The sequence below is a fragment of the Hyaena hyaena genome, unplaced genomic scaffold (genome assembly GCF_003009895.1).
Source record: "Hyaena hyaena isolate Hyena2069 unplaced genomic scaffold, ASM300989v1 scaffold_1469, whole genome shotgun sequence".
NCBI lineage: Eukaryota > Metazoa > Chordata > Mammalia > Carnivora > Hyaenidae > Hyaena > Hyaena hyaena.
The window spans coordinates 131,035-151,837 of NW_024082106.1; the positions used below are offsets into that span (position 1 = coordinate 131,035).

At 37.1% G+C, this 20,803-nt stretch overlaps 1 protein-coding gene across 1 annotated transcript in view; it reads right to left on the bottom strand.

Annotated features, from left to right (window-relative positions):
- Positions 1-20,803, bottom strand: part of RNF11 (ring finger protein 11) — a 39,528-nt gene that overhangs the window by 2,671 nt on the left and 16,054 nt on the right. The window contains exon 2 of the mRNA XM_039223867.1: positions 902-1,071. Coding sequence (XP_039079798.1) covers positions 902-1,071 — 170 coding nt within the window. The remainder of the gene's footprint in view (positions 1-901; positions 1,072-20,803) is intronic.

The following is a 20,803-nucleotide window of genomic DNA, read 5'->3' on the forward strand; positions in this document are numbered from 1 at the left end:
TAAGTAAAAACAACCACTAATTTCAGCCTAGTTACTGGACTGCTATACTTTAAGGTCCCTTCACTAACCCTAGTTTCAAGTTCACTGCATTTTTCTACAGGCTTAAGAAGCAACTTGATGATGTAATATTTCAGACGTCAGTATTCTAGACAGTTTATTATCTTAAGTACTAGTGCTAAATGATGCTATGGCTCAAAGAGCCAAACATCAACATAGTAGCTTAGATTATGTCTTTGTTGGCAAGACCATTCAACCTATAAAAGGAGAATGTCCCTTTAGGGACTAGGGATTCTCTGACAGTAATGAGCTCTGAGGACAAAAACTTCCCAGAAGTAAAATTTTATATTCAACTCCTCAGGCTTAATAAAATTATTCCACAAATTAAAAATAGGTGTAAAATTTTCCACATGATCACTAAAACTCCTTAACATTCTTAATGGCTGCATAAGCTACCAATGTATTCCTATAAAACAATGAACTACACTTCTACTCTAAATAAAACCATGGTGAATATCTTGTGTATAAAGTGCTAGGAGTTGGAGTGAGGCACATATTTTAGGATAGATCTCTAGAATTAATTCTCTCAAAGGATACAGGCCTGAGATGGTCTTTGACATGTTGCCAAATTTCTGGCCCAGCAAACTCAGACAGGTGCATTTTTAACTGATACATGGACAGGGACAACGTATAACATGGTCAGAATTCACACCACTTCTTAGCTAATTTTTTTAATGAAAATTTTTAATTGCTGTATCAATAGTCTCTTTCTTGCATGAACTGATGATTATATTAAATATCCAACTTCTAAAATGCAGGCGAAAAAAATAAAATGTAGGACAATATATTTCAAAAGCAAATCTCTGGAGGTAGACCTCTGAAACATGCATAAATTAAAACTTACTCCCGGATCTTCTTTTCTGATCCATCCCTTCCAGGGTCATAAACTCCTTTAGGCAGATGTTGTATAAGGCCTATTCTTTGAGCTATCCTAATTTGTTCCTCTTCGGTCAGCTGAGTTGCTAGGCGAGTCTGGCTAGGTGTTGGATGATAGACCGGAACGGGAACTTGTTCCTAAATTAAAAAAAAAAAAAAAAAGGAAAAATGATTATTTTTTAAACATCTGTTTTCTGGGGTACTGTTTTGTTTCTTTTTTTTGGCTTAGTGGATGAGAGGGGACCTTGGAGAGAGGTACACTGGGCTAGTGTGCAGTTGTATGAGATTGTTTTACTCTGCTTTACTTAATAGCATATCTGACCAATTATGATTTAATTTTTAATTATTTTATTTTATAGAAAGTACAAGTGGGAAGGGGCAGGGGGAGAGAGAATCCCAAGCAGGCTCTGAGCTGTTAGAGCAGAACCCCACGTGGGGCTTGAACTCATAAGCCATAGGATCATGACCTGAGATGAAATCGAGAGTTGGATTCCCAACCAACTGAGCCACCTAGGCGCCCCAGAGGATGCTAATTTAGAATACTCACAACAAACCTCTCTGATAAGACATTTTAGAAGAGACCTCAATGAAATATGAGGAAGGTAGTGCATCTGTGTGACCTAATGATTTCATTGTGGCTGGCACCATTTCTGAGTCACCTAAAATGGTTTTCCAGAGAACATCTCTACTGAATAGACAGACAACTTCTAATCCACGTATGGAGTTTTCATGGGAAATTTTATGTCAAATCACAACTACCAAGTCACTTTAGAAAATGTTACCTCCATTCATCCTATAGGATCACTCCTCATCTCTATAATTTAAGCACTTGCTTACCAGGTCACCAATATTTGCAACTGTGAGATTATGCCCTCCAAGAATAACTGCTTAATCTTTGTTAAGCTTAAAAAAAACAGTCCTTTGAAATGATCTCCATAATTATCCAGAACTAGCATCAACTGAGGCTGCTTTGAACTAGTGGCTTTTGTGGCTGAAAATAAAATAATTGAGAGCACCCATAATGAGAAACTTTCTAAGGGCTCAAGTATAAATATTCTTTCCACACAGAAATTTTAGTGGGGGAAAAAATAAGTTTTAGTGGAAAGTCTCAGATACAAATATAAATTAGGCTCAAATATTGAATATTTCAAGGAAAAAGACTTTTCCAGGGTCTCCTAACATACCATTATGTCCTTTTAAACTGGCCTTATTCTTATAAGGCCCCTTTTCTGACAGCAGTTAGAATTTATTAAAGGCAGTTCAACATTAGACTTTAAATATTCTTTTCTCCGAGATTCAGAACAAATGTTTAATTAAGGATCTCAAAACCCAGGGGCGCCTAGATGGCTCAATTGGTTAAGCATCGGACATCGGCTTCGGTCATGATCTCGCAGTTCACTGAGTTCAAGCCCCACATGTGTCTCTGTGCTGACAGCTCAGAGCCTGGAGCCGGCTTTGGATTCCTTGTCTCCTTCTGTCTCTGCCCCTCCCCCTCTTGCACTGTCTTTCTCTCAAAAATAAACAAACATTAAACAAATTTTTAAATAACAAAACTATTGATTTAGTGCATATTACATGCAAATACACCACCATATTATTATTAAAAGTATGACCCTTGGATCCAGATAACCTTGCCTTAAGTCACTTCTATGCCAGAGTGACCATGTTTAAGCTATTTAACCCATCTAAATTAGATTCTACCATATAGGGTTGCTATAGGCTTAAATGAGGAATGGTCAAACTGGAAATGGCAGAAACTCAAATGGTAGGTATTATGATTATTAATATTGCATTCAAAGAGATATTATCTATTGTTGCAAGCAAACTAGCTGTTTCCTATAAATTCCATGCTTTTCCATCTTACTGCTTTTGCTCTTGCTATTCCCCCTACCTTTCCCTGCAGTCCACTGGTCCAAATTATACCTTGCCCAAAAGGTTGTTGACAGGAAGCCTTCCCCAATCCTCCTCCCTACCACCCAATACTGATAGAGCCTGTCTGTAGCCCAGCTTAATTACATAGTTGTTATCTACCTAAAAGAGAAATAGGAAGATTATACAGATTACACTGAAACTTCAATTAACCAATGCAGTCATCAAATGAGAAAAAGACTGTCCATTCTTCTACCTTTCCCAGTAAGTACCAAAATGACTACATTTCTCTAGTATAGCTCGAAAGCTTTCTTTCAGCCTTGTATATCTACAGCAACAGCACTATGAGCACAGGCAATTTTTGCTTTATAGACAGTTAATTTTTTTAATGCATATTTCTTTTTTTAATGTTTATTTTGAGAGAGCACACACATGAGCAGAGGAAGGAAGGGACAGAAAGAGGGAGAAAGGGAATCCCAAGCAGGCTCTGCACTGACAGCAGAGCTCGATCGCATGAACCCTGAGATCATGACCTGAGCTGAAATCAAGAGTCGGCGCTTAACCAATTGAGCCACCCAGGCAGCCCTAAATGCTTATTTCCTTTTAAATGAGCTTTGTACATACACAAAAAAATTTTCAGTTCATAGCCCAAATTCAGAATCTATTATATGCAACATGTATAGTAAATCCCTAGTGTATGCACTAGAAAAATAACTGCTGATCAGACTTTATAGTGAATATAAAACTTATATGACACTTTGGTTATTACTGATCATAAATCTGACTTTTGTATCTTTGATTTAAATACTCACCTTTTCAAGGTTTTTTACCTAGTAGGCAAACTTAAAATGCAGAAAAGTTTCATGGTTCAAAGTCAAAAAGCTCTGCCACTTACTAGCTATAAGAAAAAACCCTGACCACATTTTTTTTAACCTCTGAGCCTTAGTGTCTCCATGTGTAAAGTACTAGAACGACTGTAAGAATAAAAAAAGGCACATATAAAAGCTCACTGAATGTTAGCTATTATTACTGTAGCTCTACTATTATGATTATGGGACATTCCAATATTTTAAGAAATGGACTGGATTTTACAATTTTACATGTCAATTATACCTCAAAGCAGAAGTAAAAAATTTTTTTAAGTTTTTTTTAACGTTTTATTTTTGAGAGACAAAGCATGAGCAGGGGAGGGGCAGAGAGAGATACAGAATTCAAAGCACTCCAGGCTCTGAGCAATCAGTATAGAGCCTGATGTGGGGCTCAAACCCATGAATACGAGTTCATGACCTGAGCCAAAATTGGACACTTAACTGACTGAGCCCTTCAGGCACCCTCAAAAAAATTTTTTAAAAAAAAAGAAATAGATTGGATTATGGCAGAGGCAAGAACAAGTTTTCAAAGAGGAACCTTAGAATTCAACTTAGACCAACTCTCATTTGACAGGCCTAAACTTGTCTACAGTCACGTAATTACTGACAATAACAGAAATAGAATTCAGATCTCCCTTTTTTTTCTGGTCTCCTTTTTAAGTCACTAATCTCCACTGTACCACTCCTGGTTGCCAGACAGCAAGGAAATTCTACAAATTAAATGATTTAGCTTGTGTTTATTTACATTACTATTTACATTACTTTGAAGAACAGTACACTGAAATTACATTTGAAGAAAGCCACAAAACTAGGCATACCTAATAAATGGTTTTATAAAGGTTTTCCATCTGTGATAAATGTTTCATAATTTTTGTGACTTCTAAATTTTAAGAATATCAAACAATATCAAATCCATCTTTTAAACTACGCCTGTAAAATAGGTTCTGTTACTGACAGAAAAATAAACTCCTGGGGTGCCTGGGTGGCTCAGTTGGTTGAGCATCTGACTTTGGCTCAGGTCATGATCTCAAGGTTCGTGGGTTCAGGCCCCGTGTCGGGCTCTGTGCTAACAGCTAGCTCAGAGCCTGGAGACTGCCTCGGATTCTGTGTCTCCCTCTCTCTCTCTGACCCTCCCCTGCTCATGTTGTCTCTCTCTCTCTCAGAAACAAATAAAACGTTAAAAAAAAATTAAAAAAAAAAATAAACTAAGTCTGATCCTACCTTCCTGTCTGTCCTTTGTTTGAAACTCCTGAAGGCTACTTCAGGTACTTCTTACCATACAGATGGGATGTCAAATTCTGCTACTAGTGGACTTTCTCCTTGTTCCTCTCACTTTGGGATATCTTTTCTCTAGTGTCACTTTGTTAAACTACCTGGTCTAAAAAGGTAACAGGCCTACTAATCCAATGGGGTTTTTGAATAAAACTATTTTGTTCAGAGCAATTTTATTTGTAATTAGAATATTTAAAACTGAGCTCTTATGGTAGAATGGAGCTGGAATGAAATGTGACCTAGGAGAGATGAGGATACCCATTTCCAGCCCCTACCTGAGCCAAGTTTGCAGAATCACACAAATCAACAGAACACAGTTTTTCAAACACTACTATCTAAAAATATGGGATTTTTAGTCTGAAAAATTAAATCTTAAGACTGGAATCTGTTACTTACTATGGTGACTGTTAGTATCTTTAATAGTCCCTTAAAATCTCTGAATAAAGGTAACAGCACCACTTTAGAAGGTGATGATGCAATCATAAGATAACATCAAAGAGCTCTGTAATGTCAACATTTCTTTGTTATTCGAACCATTTGTTTTCTCTCCATCATCAAATGACTCTGGTTTGCAGACTTTAAACTAACTGCTATTGCCCCTGGCTTTGATCCTGGCTTTCGAGCCTGTCCCTGAATAAAAGAAATTCTTTGACCTCTGTTGTGACCCCTGCCAGCTCAGTTTTTCACCCTTGGATTACCATTTCCATCCAGGTGAGGCTACCCTCCTAATTCTCAGTCCCATACATCTAACTAGTTTAGCACAAGATGACACATACGAAGTCACACTAGAACTGGTATAAGACTACGGTTAATAATGGTCTCCAAAATCCTTGCACATACCTATTAAAAACAAAAAAGATTTGTTTTAAATTGTTCTAAGTTGTCTTAGAACTAGTAATTTTTAAGCATGTACTTTTTAAAGGGCTAGATTTCCTTGGTCTTCTGGTTTACATGTGTATGGAGCACAAAGAATAGAAAAGGAAAGCTCCATGAAGAAACATATTAATAGATATTAAATATTAAAACTCTACCTTTTGATTATTTATTTTATGAATGCATTTTCTTTGGTACTTTTTTGTTAAACCAAAGGAACCCTCTAATAAGCACCACTGAGACATTTAAAATTATTCAACATTCTGATTTCAATTTACATACAACTCTTCAGAAAGCCACACAGGGAAGGAAATGACTAAGAACTGCTGATATTTTAAAGATGTTACGTCCTCACCCTTCTTAACTAATTGCTAAGATTTTATTTTTTCAATTTAATTAATTTTAATGAGCAACTTAATTAACAACTGTTAAAATGGCTTGATGTATGCGTTACTGCTTACAGACTAGGATCCAATGGGATTTTCTACGTGGGAAAATGGAATCTTAATTCTAATGTCAGGTAGAAGACATTGAATGTAAGTAAGACATGGATGCAAAATGAGTAATTTTTAATAGATTTGTATTCTGGGACTGTTCTTACCATTCCCTAATTGATAGCTCACTGCATCTAACTCTGTGTAAACAGTATGATTAATGCTGAACACTTGCTTCCCTCCTGGGAAGTCTGTAGTATGTGAGTATGTAGTAGGCAGTGGGTGCCTACTCAGTATTTTGGGCGCTCCTGGTAGACAACCCTTCACACATACTGACAAAATGCAATGCTGAGGAAGTGTATTGTGTGACTCCATTCTGAGAGGATTCTTTTGGAAGCCTGTGCCTCTTTCCTATGAACTTATACACCTTTTTCCTTTGATGATTTTGATTTGTATTCATTTGCCATAATAAATCAGAGCTATGATTACAACTATATTCTAAGTCCTGTGAGTCCTTCCATGCAACTAAAGAAAAATCTAGATAATGTTTTTAGAGAGATGGGGAGTTCTCCACATTGACTCTTGTTTTCAAAGTCTATTTGGTCATGTTTACTAGAAATTCTCCTTTGGGGGGGTGGGTGAGAAATTCTCCTTTATGAAAAAGGTGCATTTTGACAACAGTGGTTACACAGCACCTGCATTTTATTCCTTTTCTCAAAGGGAATTTAAAAAGACCCCTGAGAGAACTATTATATTGAACATTATTTAGCCTAAAGATAAACACTTTTGAGATAGAGATTTTGTTTTGGGCTGAACTGTGTCTCCTATAAAATTCTCATGATGAAGGCCTAATCCCCAGCACCGCAGAATGTAACTGTATTTGGAATTCCAAATATGACTGATTTTGTCCCTGCCTCTTCTCCTGTCCTATACTCTTCACCTACTAACAACGTCCATGTTGACAATAGAAATTACCACCTAGATATAAATGATTCACAAATTTATATACTAATCTAAATCTCTTAAAATTCTAGTCTCTACTTGACAGTTCCAACTCAATGTCCTCAAAGTACCTCAAATTCAACATGTCCAACTTGGACTCCCCTCCAAAATCCGGTCCTCTTTTTAGGTTGCCCTATGTCAGTGAATGACAGGACCATCAGTCTAGTTCTGTAAGACAGAGGTCTGGTTCAAGCCCTTTGTACCTCCCTCTCCATTACTCTTCCATACATAGTACATCACCAAGTTCTAGTAAGTTAATTGTTTACTGAAATACTGACAAAATTTGTTTATGTCTTTTCATATCTATTGCTAATACTCTAAGCTCCTATTATGTCCTTGATGTACAATATTAGCTAGCAGAACTTCAATTTGTCCTCTTTTCAGAAATTAGAGCAATCCAATTTAACACTATGCCCTCCTCACACAAACCTAAAACCCCTTCACATTCAATAGCTTCTCAATGCTTAGGACAGAAGCCAAAGTCCTTAAAAGACTTTTCCAAAGCTCTGCATATTCTGGTTACCTAGCAGGCCCTCCTTCCTCATCTAACAACCCACTGCTTTCTAGCCCTACTGGTTTTCCTTCAGCTCTTCTGAAATGCCATGATCTCCTCTCTACAGAGTCACAGTACCTGCTGTACTCTGCATGAAACACTCTCCTCCAGGGTACCTGATTGACTCAGCTGGCTGAGTCTGACTTTTTTTTTTTTAATATTTTTAATTATTTCTGAGAGAGAGACAGTGTGAACAAGGGAGGGTCAGAGAGAGAGGGAGACACAGAATCTGAAACAGGCTCCAGGCTCTGAGATAGCTCTCAGCAGAGAGCCCAATGCGGGGCTCGAATCCATGAACTGTGAGATCATGACCTGAGCCAAAGTCGGAGGCTTAACCGACTGAGCCACCCAGGTGCCCCTGGTTGAGTCTGACTCTTGATTGATTTCAACTGAGGTCATGAACACGCAGTTCGCAAGTTCAAGCCCTGTGTCAGGGTCTGCAATGTCCCTCCCCTGGGCCTTCTCTATTAAAATAAATAAACATGGGGGTGAACCAGTCTCCTCCATCACCACACTGATTAAATAATAATGACTTTTCCTCCTTCAGAACTCAATCCAGCTACTTTCTTAGAAACCTAAGTAACCAGTCTCCTCTATTACAGGCTTTTGTACAACAAGTAACTTTTCTTCACAGCATCTGTCAAAGTTGTAATTTTATATTTTGTTAAATTTGAATATTTGTCTTCCCCACCAGACTATAAGATCCAAAACAGGAATTCTTTTTGCCCCTCACAGAACCAGCAGATGAATGAAAGTTCTGTTTAAAACTCTTATGTACTAATAGCTATAAACAGTCACCCATTAATTTACTCTAGTGTCTTTTTTTTTTTTTTTTTCCATTTTAGTGCTTTACATTTCCTGGAACCCCTAGCCAACTGTGTTTTTTTAAAGTTTATTTATTTTGATAGAGAGAATCCCAAGCAGGCTCTTTGTTATCCGTGCAGAGCCTGACAGCAATGTTCGATATATCAGGAACTGTGAGATCATGACCTGACCAAAAATCAAGAGTTGGGCGCTTAACCGACCAAGCCACCCAGGTGCTACCCCTGCCCCCTGAAGCCAACTATTAAATACTTAATAAAGTTAGTGTATATGCCATAATATTGGGATTAGAGTTGTTTTGTTTTGCTAAGTATATTCCATAAGAATGAATGATAACAGAACCTACCTTCAACACTTCCTGAAATGTGAACCCTAAATATGATTTTGAATACCTACTGAGACTGTTCACAAAATCATTTCCAATGTCTAAGGTCACTTACTACAAAAATAAATACTATGAAATCAGTTTATGAAAATCTCAATCACTAAACTGTAATTAACATAATTGCTGGTACCTTCAAGTATGATTCAATTGGCTGCTCTCACCTCTACATCTATAATTCACGAGGTATTTTGTGCTTAGGCTAAAAATGTATGTGATTATCTGCATGATTATATTTCCTCATCGCTAGAATATAAGCTTGATATGGGCAGGGAATGTGTCTATCTTGCTTACCAATACAGACTATTTATTCAGCACAGTATCTGGCATATAGTAGGCATTCAATAAACATTACTGGATAACTGAATGTTTTCTTTTTTTTTTTTTTTTTTAATTTTTTTTTTTTTAATGTTTTATTTACTTCTAGGAGAGAGAGACAGACAGCGTGAGCAGGGGAGGGTCAGAGAGAGAGGGAGTCACAGGCTCCAGGCTCTGAGCTGGCAGTCAGCACAGAGCCCGACGCGGGGCTCGAACCCACGAACTGTGAGATCATGACCCAAGCGAAAGTCGGACGCTTAACCGACTAAGCCACCCAGGCGCCCCTGGATAACTGAATATTTTCTATCAAAGCACTGATGTTCCTACCAGAATTCTGTAAACATGCTATGAAATAATGGCTAATGATTTGGATTAAGCAACAATAAAACCAAAAAGAAAACTCAATATAAATTATAACCAACATTCTTTCTCCAAGTAACAATACCTAGTTTGTTGCCTCTTTCAAATTTCTACCTACCTATCTCATGGGAACTTCAATATGTTCAAAACCAAACTAATGATCTCTTTCTACTTCCACAATCTTTCTCAAACTCAATATTTATAAGCCCACTACAAGTTAATAATAGAGAAGTACAGTGGAAAGAGATTAGACATCTCATGTAATCTCAGCTCTGGCATTTATCAGGTATGCAACTCTAGGCAAGTTATTCAATACCTCTAAGCGTAAGGTTCCTCCTCAGAAAAAAAAAAAATGAACAGAATAATCCATCTTAAAAGAGTTTTTCAAGGAATAACTAAGAAAATATAAATAACCTACTAACATAGGGACGCAAATTTGGGCCTTCCTATAACAACATCACCACCCTCCCAGAATCCTCTTTCTCCCCTTCCCTTTATCTCAATCATCTACATACATGTCTTTATAACTACCATTTCCTCAGTGTTGTTAGGGAACACACATGTACTTTCCCTGTGAGCTTAATTTTGATATAGGGGGAATTCACAATAAGAGAAGCAAATATATTTCAAATAAATTTAAACATTTTCCTCCTTAATACTTTAATTCTCCATATCTTATGCAAAACAAAAACAAAAATGAGAGCCAGAGGGGAAAAAAAAAACATTTGCCATAAAGAAATAAGAATGTAAAATTAAAGTGTGTTAGGGAAAGAAATGCAGCATCACAGAAGGGGGTAGAACAGAAAGGAACAAAGGATTACAAAATATGCTGAGACAGAGCAAAGAGGAAACACAGGGTCAGTCACATAAAAAAGCAAGGTCTGACCTTCTGATGAGAAAAATCTCTGAAGCATTCCAGTTGTTTGTTAATATATAATGAAGCATCTATAAAATGATGAAGGCAGAAAAATATAAAGGGCCCTAATCTTAGGGAGCATACAAGCCAAGAAAGACAGAAACATATCAAAGTGTAAACATGTCTATTTGAAATGCAGTACATTAAAAGTTGGACTCAATTTAAGGAATATGGTACAATTTTTACAAACTAAAACAATGCAGTGGGTAAGTGCCTAAATAATGTGCTGAGGCTGGAAATAGTACAAGTCTGGTTTGTGGTAAAGGAAAAATAAAGTCACTGCTAAAGAATGCAGCTTCTCACCAAAAACTGTATCCTTTGCTCCAATAGGAAGTAAGAGTAAGCTTTTCTGATTTTCTCCTTATAGCCTTACAAGATGCTGCTGGCACCACCCCCTCCCCAGCTGCAGTCTCCTACTGGGAATGTTTTCTCTGAATTTTGCGAGGCTGAAATTTAAGGCCATAAAATGGAGGATTTGGAATGGATGGTCTCAATGCATATTCTAACTCTGATGTTCAATTAATCATGACCAAGCCAGCCAACCAACCAACCAACCAACCAACTAAAAACCCCAAAGATTATTAGTATTAATATATTTCCTGAACCACAGAAGGGTAACAATTATACATATAAAGGGGAAAGAGCTAGCATCCCACCTATGACACTGACAAATATGATGTTACATTTATTGAGAAAGCATACAAAAACTAATGATCTGCATGGAAGAACACTTCCCATGGAAGTGGTTTGGCATTTGTTTGCTTAATTTTAAATGAAAAGACTGACTTCTTTCATTCACTACATAATATTCACTGAACATTTTATATGGGGCTAATTACAATATCCTAATTGGGGTAATGGTAGGCATTATCACCACAGGTACTCTGTATTAGCAAGTCAAGATAAGCTTATTCATCTAAAGCTCAAGACAACTGAAATCAAGGTCACATTTTGAGCCTAAGCACCGAATAAAATATTTTTTGAACACCCAACCACATTTCAGATGCTGTTTTAAGTAAAGGAGATACAGCAGTGACCAGGTAAAGTCTCTGTCCTTCTGTAACCTAAATCCCCTAGAGTAAAGCGATCTAGAAATAGTAAGTGAAGAAGATAGTTACCTCACCCACAGCTCCTACTATCTCTAAATTGCCCATGACCTGGCAACTTCTGGGACAGACATACATTCCAAAGGCCTATAGGCTAGCAAACATTTTTGATAACTTGCACCTCCTGAATGGTGGAGAGAGTGAGCCAATCGGATTCTTCTTTCTCTTAGAATTGGAAAACTGAATCAACTTACCTGAAAACGCCACTAAGTAGCAAATTAAGAGGCATGTATAAATTTGGGTTATGAAGAAACAGACGGTATTAAAGACAGATTGGAAATTCTGAGTGAAGGGATGCCTGGGTGGCTCAGTAGGTTAAGCACCCGACTTCGGCTCAGGTCATGGGTTCGAGCCCCACATTGGGCTCTGTGCTGACAACTAACTCAGAGCCTGAAGCCTGCTTCAGATTCTGTGTCTCCCACTCTCTATAACCCTCCTCTACTCACGCGTGCTCTCTCAGAAATAAAAATTTTAAAAAATAAAAAAAATAAAAAAAAAAAGAAAGAAATGCTGAGTGAAGCAGACATTCATTCGGAGAGTCCACAAATAAAAAACCCTGAAATCCCTAGGTAAGAGAAATGGGAGAGTGGCTGCCTTGGTTCCTTGACAGCTTTCTGCTTCCAATCCATGTGTATCATTAAAATACAGCACCCATCCTCTAAGTTAATTGTCTAAAATAAGAGTCTTGGGGTGCCTGGGTGGCTCGGTTGAGCATCCGACTTTGGCTCAGCTCATGGTTTCACGGTTCGTGGGTTCAGGCCCCGTGTCAGGCTCTGTGCTGACAGCTAGCTCAGAGCCTGGAGCCTGTTTCGGGTTCTGTGTCTCCTTCTCCTCTGATCCTCCCCTGCTCACGCTGTCTCTCTCTCTCTCAGAAAAAAATAAAACATTTAAAAATTAAAAAAAAAAAAAAAAAGTAAGGGTCTCCAAAGCACTACCACCATTTTCTTTCCTAAATTAGGACTCCCATCAAGCAAACTGGTTTCCATAGGGGAAGTGGCATCCAATTATTGACAGAATTGTTTACCAGTGGGGCAGATCTCCAGGGTAATTGTAGGCCAAAAGGTATTCCTCTGTCTTAGTGCATGAGTTATGGTTGGAACCATGTCTTTGCTACAACCAAAACATATTGGAATCCTTCTCATTTAAGCAGTCTAGCTTTGAATTTTACCAGTTCAATGAATAAAAATAAACATTTCATTTCTTTTAAAAATTTAATAGTTTATTGCTTTTTGAGACAGAGAGAGACAAAGCATGAGCGGGGGAGGGGCAGAGAGAGAGGGAGACATGGAATCCGAAACAGCCTCCAGGCTCTGAACTGCCAGCACAGAACCCAACGTGGGGCTTGAACCCACGAACTGCAAGATCATGACCTGAGCCAAAGTCAGATGCTTCACCGACCAAAGTTGGAGCCACCTAGGTGCCCCAAAAATACACATTTCAAGAACTGTCTTTCATCCTTAAATGTAGCATGCAAATAAAAGACTCCTACTTGAAAGCTAAGAGTAATAAGCCCAAAATTCTTTGCAAAACCAACTAGAGGCAGAATATGCAGCCTTTAAGGAGTTAACAGATGAGAGCTTTAAAAAAAAAAAAAAAAAAGTATTAACTCCAAAAAGAATGTGTCTGTAGCAGCCAAAAGCTGGCTTTGGAGCTCAGGAAGTCTGGTATTACATTTACTGCACTAAGTTCCCCAACAGATACCTTCACCTTTCTTTTTAAGTTATTTTTTGAAGGACCTAACATCACCAACAAAACTTTCCTCCAAAGATTGCTAAACTTTGGTTGTAAGAATTTTGCAAAATAATTTAAAAGGTATATTTCTTGGATTCTAACAGTTTGAGGCTATATGGAAGACCGGTCCATTAAATGTACACACATGAATTACAATATACATTCTGATTTCAGAAAGTATTGAAAAATGTAATGTTGTTTAAGAAATCTCCACATCTAACATGAGGTTCAAACTCACAACCCCGAGATCAAGAGCCATACTCTCCAACTCAGCCACCAAGGCACTCCCAAAAAGTGTTTTTTAAACAACTTTTTTAAAAAGTACCTCCCCACATTGAGGAAATACAGTACCACTAAAGTAAAAAGCCTACATTTAATACAACAATTAGTGAGCTATAATTCACAAGATCTAATTAATCCATTTTAAAATATACAATTCAATGGTTTTAATATGTTTAAAGAGTTGTAACCATCATTACAATTTCAGAACATTTTTATCATCCCCCAAAGAAACCCCATACCTATTAGCAGTCATTCATCCTTTTCCCCCAAATTCCCCGGCTCTAGGCAACCACTAGTCTGCTTTCTATCTCTAGAGATTTGCCTGTTCTGGGCATTTCATATAAATGAAATCATACTAATGTGGTCTTTGGAGGCCTAAATGACTTAGCATATTTTCTAAATTTACCCATGTTGTACCACATAAAAGAACCTCATTCTTTTTTATTGCTGAGTAATATTTCATTGCATATACACACCACCAGTGGTATGATGTATTCAGCAACTCATGGGCATCTGGGTTGTTTCCACTGTTTGACTATTATGAATACACTACCATGAGCATTTGTGAACAAATTTCTGTGTGGACGTGTTTCCATGCCTCTTGGGTATATACCTAGGAGAACTGCTAGGCCACATGATATCTTCCATCTTTTGAGGAAATGTGCCAAATTCTTCCCCAAGTATTTGTATTTACACTGGAATTAAAGTAAAAAACTTAAAAACAAAGTGCTTGTACCATTTTCAAATTCCCACCAGTAGTGCATAAGAGTTACAATCTTACCCTACATCCTTACCAAATCCTGGTTGTTGTTGTTGTTTTTCTATAGCCATCTTAGTGGTTTTGATTTGTATTTCCCTGATAGCAAATTATTATTAAGCATCTTTTCATGTGCTGACTGGCCATCTGCATTATCTTCTTTGGAGAAATTATTTATTTAGATCCTTTTCCTTTTTTGAAATTGGGTTGTCTCTATTGATATGTACAGTTCTTTACATATCATGGACATCAGTTCCTTATCAGATAAATGACTTGCAAATATTTTCTTGCATTTTATGGGTTGTCTTTCACTTTCCTGATGGTGTCCTCTGAAGTTCAATTTTTAAATTCTGATGTTCACCTTACATATTTTTGTGGTCACTGGTGCTTTCTGATGTCATATCTAAGAAGTCTTTGCTTAAACCAAGCTTTGCTTAAACCAAGTCATGAGGACTTGTTCCTATATTTTCTAGAAGTTGTGTAGACTTAGCTCTACATTTAAGTATATGAGCAATGTGTGAGAAAGGGATCCAACTACATTCTATGTGGTAGTGTAGGTCTTCCAGCACCATTTGTTGAAAACTGTTTTGAAAACGCTCACATTTTAACATGAGATTTTTCCTAGAAGCCTAATAAAATATTCTGGGGTACATGTGAGAGTACAAATCTTAAAGGACTGCTTACATGAAAGAACCAGGGTGTCTTAAGGATGCCTAAAATTAGTCTGACCAAATAACAGACTTTCTACATCTTCTCAGATCAGCTGCTACAGCTTCTACATATGTGGTTCCAACCTTCTAATGCATTATTCAATAGCATATATAAATAATATGCAAGTATCCCTAATATTTGCCTTCTAATTGTTCATATGTTGTTTTATATAACATACCCTAACATAAGAAAGAAGAAAACTCAGTTTTCTTAATGATCCTTTTTATACACAGAGACAGAGAATGCTCTGGATCTCAATGTTGAGACTAAATGAAATACATAGTGAGATGCTGATATTTGTCTACTAGACTACTGAGATTGTCCCAAATGTCAGCTCTTACAAATCTGAAGATGAAAAATTAAGGTTTAATCTTTAGATTCTTCCTCAAGCTCAATTCCTTGGATCAGGAAAGTTAACTAGTAAGAGAAATGGAGATTAGCAGAACAAAGAATACAGGGTGCTTAAGTCCTCTTAGTAACGCACCTCAAAAAAAAAAAGATTCCTAATCTTAAACCAATAGTACAAATATAAATAAAACAAAAGTTAGGATTACTAGATTAATCTTAGAACCCAGATGTGAAGTTGTTCTCAGCAAGGTTATCCAGCTATGTAAACAGAGATGGCCAGCTATTTACAAATTAATTTCAAACTGAAGCTGACAGCACACCACTTTTACTACAATTTAGACATGCGAAACACACCTCACAATCTCCTCTACCTTTACCACCACCAAGAATCAAGAAATTCACCATGGAATATCAATAATGTAAATGTACAAGTGAATAATATAGGCAAGAGAATAATTAATAGCCTTTAAAAATAAGGGTTCTAAAGGCTGTGGGAACATGAAAAATGATTATAACTGGCATTAAAAGTAAAAGGATGCAAAAATATTCAAGTGCTATTATGCACACATTTCAAAATCATTGTATTTAAAAAAATCATAAAAAGATACCCATTGAAATGTTAACTATAGTTGCATTAGAGTACTGAAAATATGAGTTAATTTTTATTTCTACATAATTCTACTTAATTTTCAATTATAAAAAGAAAGAAAACTTTATAAAGTTGGTTATCACTAAATAGCTAATTTTAAAATTTACTGTTAAAAATTCCAATTTGTAAGCTGAAAAGACAATAAAAGCAAAATAGAAACAACTCACAATGTATATTTAATTCTGCTAAGAATATGATAAACAGATGAATTTAATTCTACTTTTTTTTAACCTAATTCTACTTTTTAAAAACTGAGGTGAATTCATAGAAGATAAAATTAACCAACTTAAAGAGAACAATTCAGTGATCAATTCAGTACATTCACAATGTTGTACAACCACTACCTCTATCTACTTTGAAAATACTCCCAAATAAAACTCTATACTCATTAGGTAGTTACCACCTATTCCTCCTCCCCAGCCTCTGGCCACCATCTGTTTCCATGGACTTGCCAATCCCAGATATTTCATATAAATGGAATCAAAGAGTGTGACTTTTTTGTGTCTGGCTTCTTTCACTTAGCATAATGTATTCAAGGTTCAATCATCAGTTGTAGATTGTATTAATTCCATCTTTAAGATACAAATAGTAAATCAGTCATATATAGATATTATATATATAATATATGTATATATTATATATATATATATTCCAATGTCTTTTGACAGTTCTCTGAATGCACAGTATTAGCTAAACAACATTTGGTTTCAACAATGCAACTTGGAATGCAAAGGTATACTACAAATCAGTGAAATTAACTGTTTTTTACATTTAAAGTATAAAACTACAAAAGAAAAATAATTGTTAACAAACTTCAAAGTATCTTTTTAAAGTACACAAACCACTTGGTTTAGAAGTATGTAATGAAATGCAATTATAGAACATGCTGCATACCATAAGTCAGGAAAATCTGGTTCAGTCTGGTGTTAAAAAAGAGCTATGTGACCTTGTCACATCTATTCAAAATTACAAAAGTAGAGGATAACTATTCTTAAATATATGGCCTTTTTAATGTTTTATTTATTTTTGAGAGAGAGAGAGCGAGAGCGATCATGAGCAGGGGAGGGTGGGAGAGAGAGGGAGACACAGAATCTGAAGCAAGCTCCAGGCTCTGAGCTGTCAGCACAGAGCCCGATCTGGGGCTTGAACCCACGAACTGTGAGATCATGACCTGAGCCAAAGTCAGACACTTAACCAACTGAGCCACCCAGGCGCCTCCAATATTTGTCCTTTATATTCAGCTGCAGGCACTGAGGAATCAAGAAGAATATAATGTAAAGGCTATTATTTTGGCAGTGGTAGTAGACAATATATATTGAAGGCGGCAATCAAAGTAGGTAGAAGTCTGACATAACAGAACAGAGGCTGTTAAATTCCTTGAAATTGCATGCAAATTCTGTGCATCTTTCTACCAAGAGGACTTGTGGTTTACAGTTTCCCAAGACTTATTCAAGAAATAAAGGGTTAAGAAACATTTACATGGGGGGCAACTGGGTGGCTCAGTCGGTTGGGTGTCTGACTTCAGCTCAGGTCATGATCTCACAGATTGTGGGTTCAAGCCCCAATTGGGCTCTGTGCTGACAGCTCAGAGCCTAGAGCCTGCTTCAGATACTTTGTCTCCCTCTCTCTGCCACTCCCCTCCTCACACTGTCTCTCTCAAAAATTAATAAACATTAAAATTTTTGAAAAAAAAAAGAGAAACACATGGACTTAAGTGTCACAGATAGATAGAGTAAAACCCATTTGAAGAAATATAAGGAAAAAAAATCCAAACAATGGAATAAGGGAAGTCTTGATTTTTGATAACTGAATAGTCAGGAAGCCTTCTCAAACAACTCTAACCAAGTTAGCTCTCCCACCTCAACCCTTCTCTAGCACAACTATGTCTTTATACTGTTGCATGTTTCTTTACACTGGACCCATGGTATCTACCAGTAAGAGTAACATCACAGATACCCTAAAGCTGATGAAAAAATTATAACCACTTTGAAGGTGCCTTCAGTCACTCTGTAAACAAACTATTAACCTAGGTTTAGTCAACGTTTCAATTTTTTTTTAATTCTTTTAATGTTTATTTCTATTTCAAGAGAGAGACTGTGAGCAGTGAAGGGGCAGTGAGAGAGGGAGACAGAATCTGAAGTAGGCTCCAGGCTCTGGCAGCACAGAGCCTGATGCGAGGCTAGAACCCACAGACCCTGAGCTCATGACCTGAGCTGAAGTTGAACGCTCAACTGACTGAGCTACCGAGGCACCCCTCAATGTTTCTTTCAGAGTAGAAAACTGAAATTCTTTGGAAATTCGGCAGTAATGTCTTCTTACAGCTTCTAAACCCAAAACAGGTTTTGCTTTCCAGATGGGCTAGATCCATTTAAAATTGAATGGATAATTCCAGTTTGAGGCTACCAAAGGTAGTCCTAATTCTCTATTTAAAAGATGACTTCTGAAAGTTACTTTCAATTGACAGATTATGTAGTTTCAGGAATTTTCCTGGCTGTTTTCTCCAACTCTGGTCCAGTGACTCCTCACTTTCATGGACCGGATCAGATTTCCTTAACTGAATGTCTGCTCATTTGACCACGTAAAAATCTCCACATATCAGCTCTTTACCCTGAATATTCCATTTCTACCTAACGGTCCAAAATGGACCACCTCATTCTTTACAAATCATTCAGGCCCCTTAGATGTCCCAGAGTCAAACCTACAACCCTCCCCACGTGTGCATCTATCTCCAGTTAAGGTTTCCATCTTGTTAAAATAGGCACTATCAAAAGTACAATAATAACCTATGGATGCCTGGGTAGCTCAGTTGGTTAAGCATCTGACTTCAGCTCAGGTCATGATCTCGCTGTTCCCAAGTTTGAGCCCCATGTCAGGCTCTGTGCTAGCAGCTTGGGGCCTAGAGCCTGTTTCAGATTCTGTGTCTCCCTCTCTCTCTGACCCTCCCCTCCTCACGCTGTCTCTCTCAGAAATAAATAAAACATTAAAAAATTAAAAAGAAAGGCTACCTCAGAAAGAAATATTCAGGTAGGGAACGGGCCACCAGTTATTAGAGATGTTTAGCGCATTCTGGCATAAAACAAAAAGCTGACAATTTCAGGATTAGATGAAACCTCAAAAGTCTTTTATGACTCATCCAACTCAGACTGATGTCCTCTCTGGTACACCTTGGAAAAGGTCACCCAAACAATCTAGTAATGAGGAACAACCCATAGAAACAAGCCACTTCATCGAAGGCCAACCATGATGCCCAAGTTCTTTTACTGAAACCACCCTATGCTCTAATAACTTCCACCCATTAGTTTTATCCCTTTCAACCAAGGGCACCTAAACATTTATGGATGGTGATAATGTGCCCCTTAAATATCTTCTCCAAAATGAAAACTCCCAACTCCTTCAACCTTTCCTTATAACCTTAAACCTCCCCCCCTCTCTCTCTGCCTCTCCCCTATTCACACTGTTTCTCTCAAAAATAAACATTAAAAAATTTTTGAAATTAAAGTACAGTAACATCCTAAATGTCCATAAAATAGGGAACTGGGTAAAAAACATTAATACAATTAATACTATTTAGTCCTAATGAAGAATAAAGCTTTTTATATACTGACAGAAAAAGCAAGGTGCAGAATTGTGTGTACAGTGGTCTTTTTGTGTAAAGGGGTGAAGAAGGACTATTTGTATTTGCTCATATGTGTATAAAATCTCTTGGACCCACAAAACCATTAAGGTTAGTTGCCTATGGGATATGGAACTGAGTGGCTACAAAAGAGAAATAAGTTGTTTCATCTGTATGCTTAAAGAATGACTACATGAATGTATCAATTATTAAAACATAATTATAATTATAGATGCTAATCATAAAAACAATGGTTTTCTTTTATGTAGGTCAATCCTGTTACATTTAGGTGGATTATTTCCACCTTTGAGAAAACTTATATTGTAGATTTTTGCTGCCTTCCCTATTCAAGCTATTCTTCTCACTGGATCCTTCCTATCAGCTTATAAACATGATCAAATTTTTTTAACATTTATTATTGAGAGACAGAGACAGAGCAAGAGAATGGGAGGGGCAGAGAAAGGGCAGACACAGAATTTGAAGCAGGCTCCAGGAGGAGCTCTAAGCACAGAGCCCATTGAGGGGCCTGAACCCACAAACTGCCAAGATCATGACCTAAGCCAAAGTCAGATGCTTAACCGACTGAGCTACCCAGGTGCCCCTAAACATGATCAAGTCTTATTAAAACAAACTCATTCACCTTCAATTTTACATTCCATTACTGCCCTATTCCTATGCCCATTTGCAACGAGTCTTCTCCCAATGTAACCTGTTCTTGACGTTTCTATAGCCTGATCTCTTGGATACATTCTTTTCATATAATCCATTACTAAATTCTGTATGTTTCTTAAGTATCAACACAACTCATTCATAACTCTTCATCCCTATTACAAATAGCCAACACCCTAGTATGATATTTATTAGCTAATGCAGCGGCTTCCTAGTCTTCCCTTGTCTACTATCTCCTTCTTATTCTCAGAGATCTTTCAAATGCAAATCTAATTTTCATAATCACCTCACCCACAACTCCATTTAAAATTATTTAGTGGCTAGCTTTCCACTA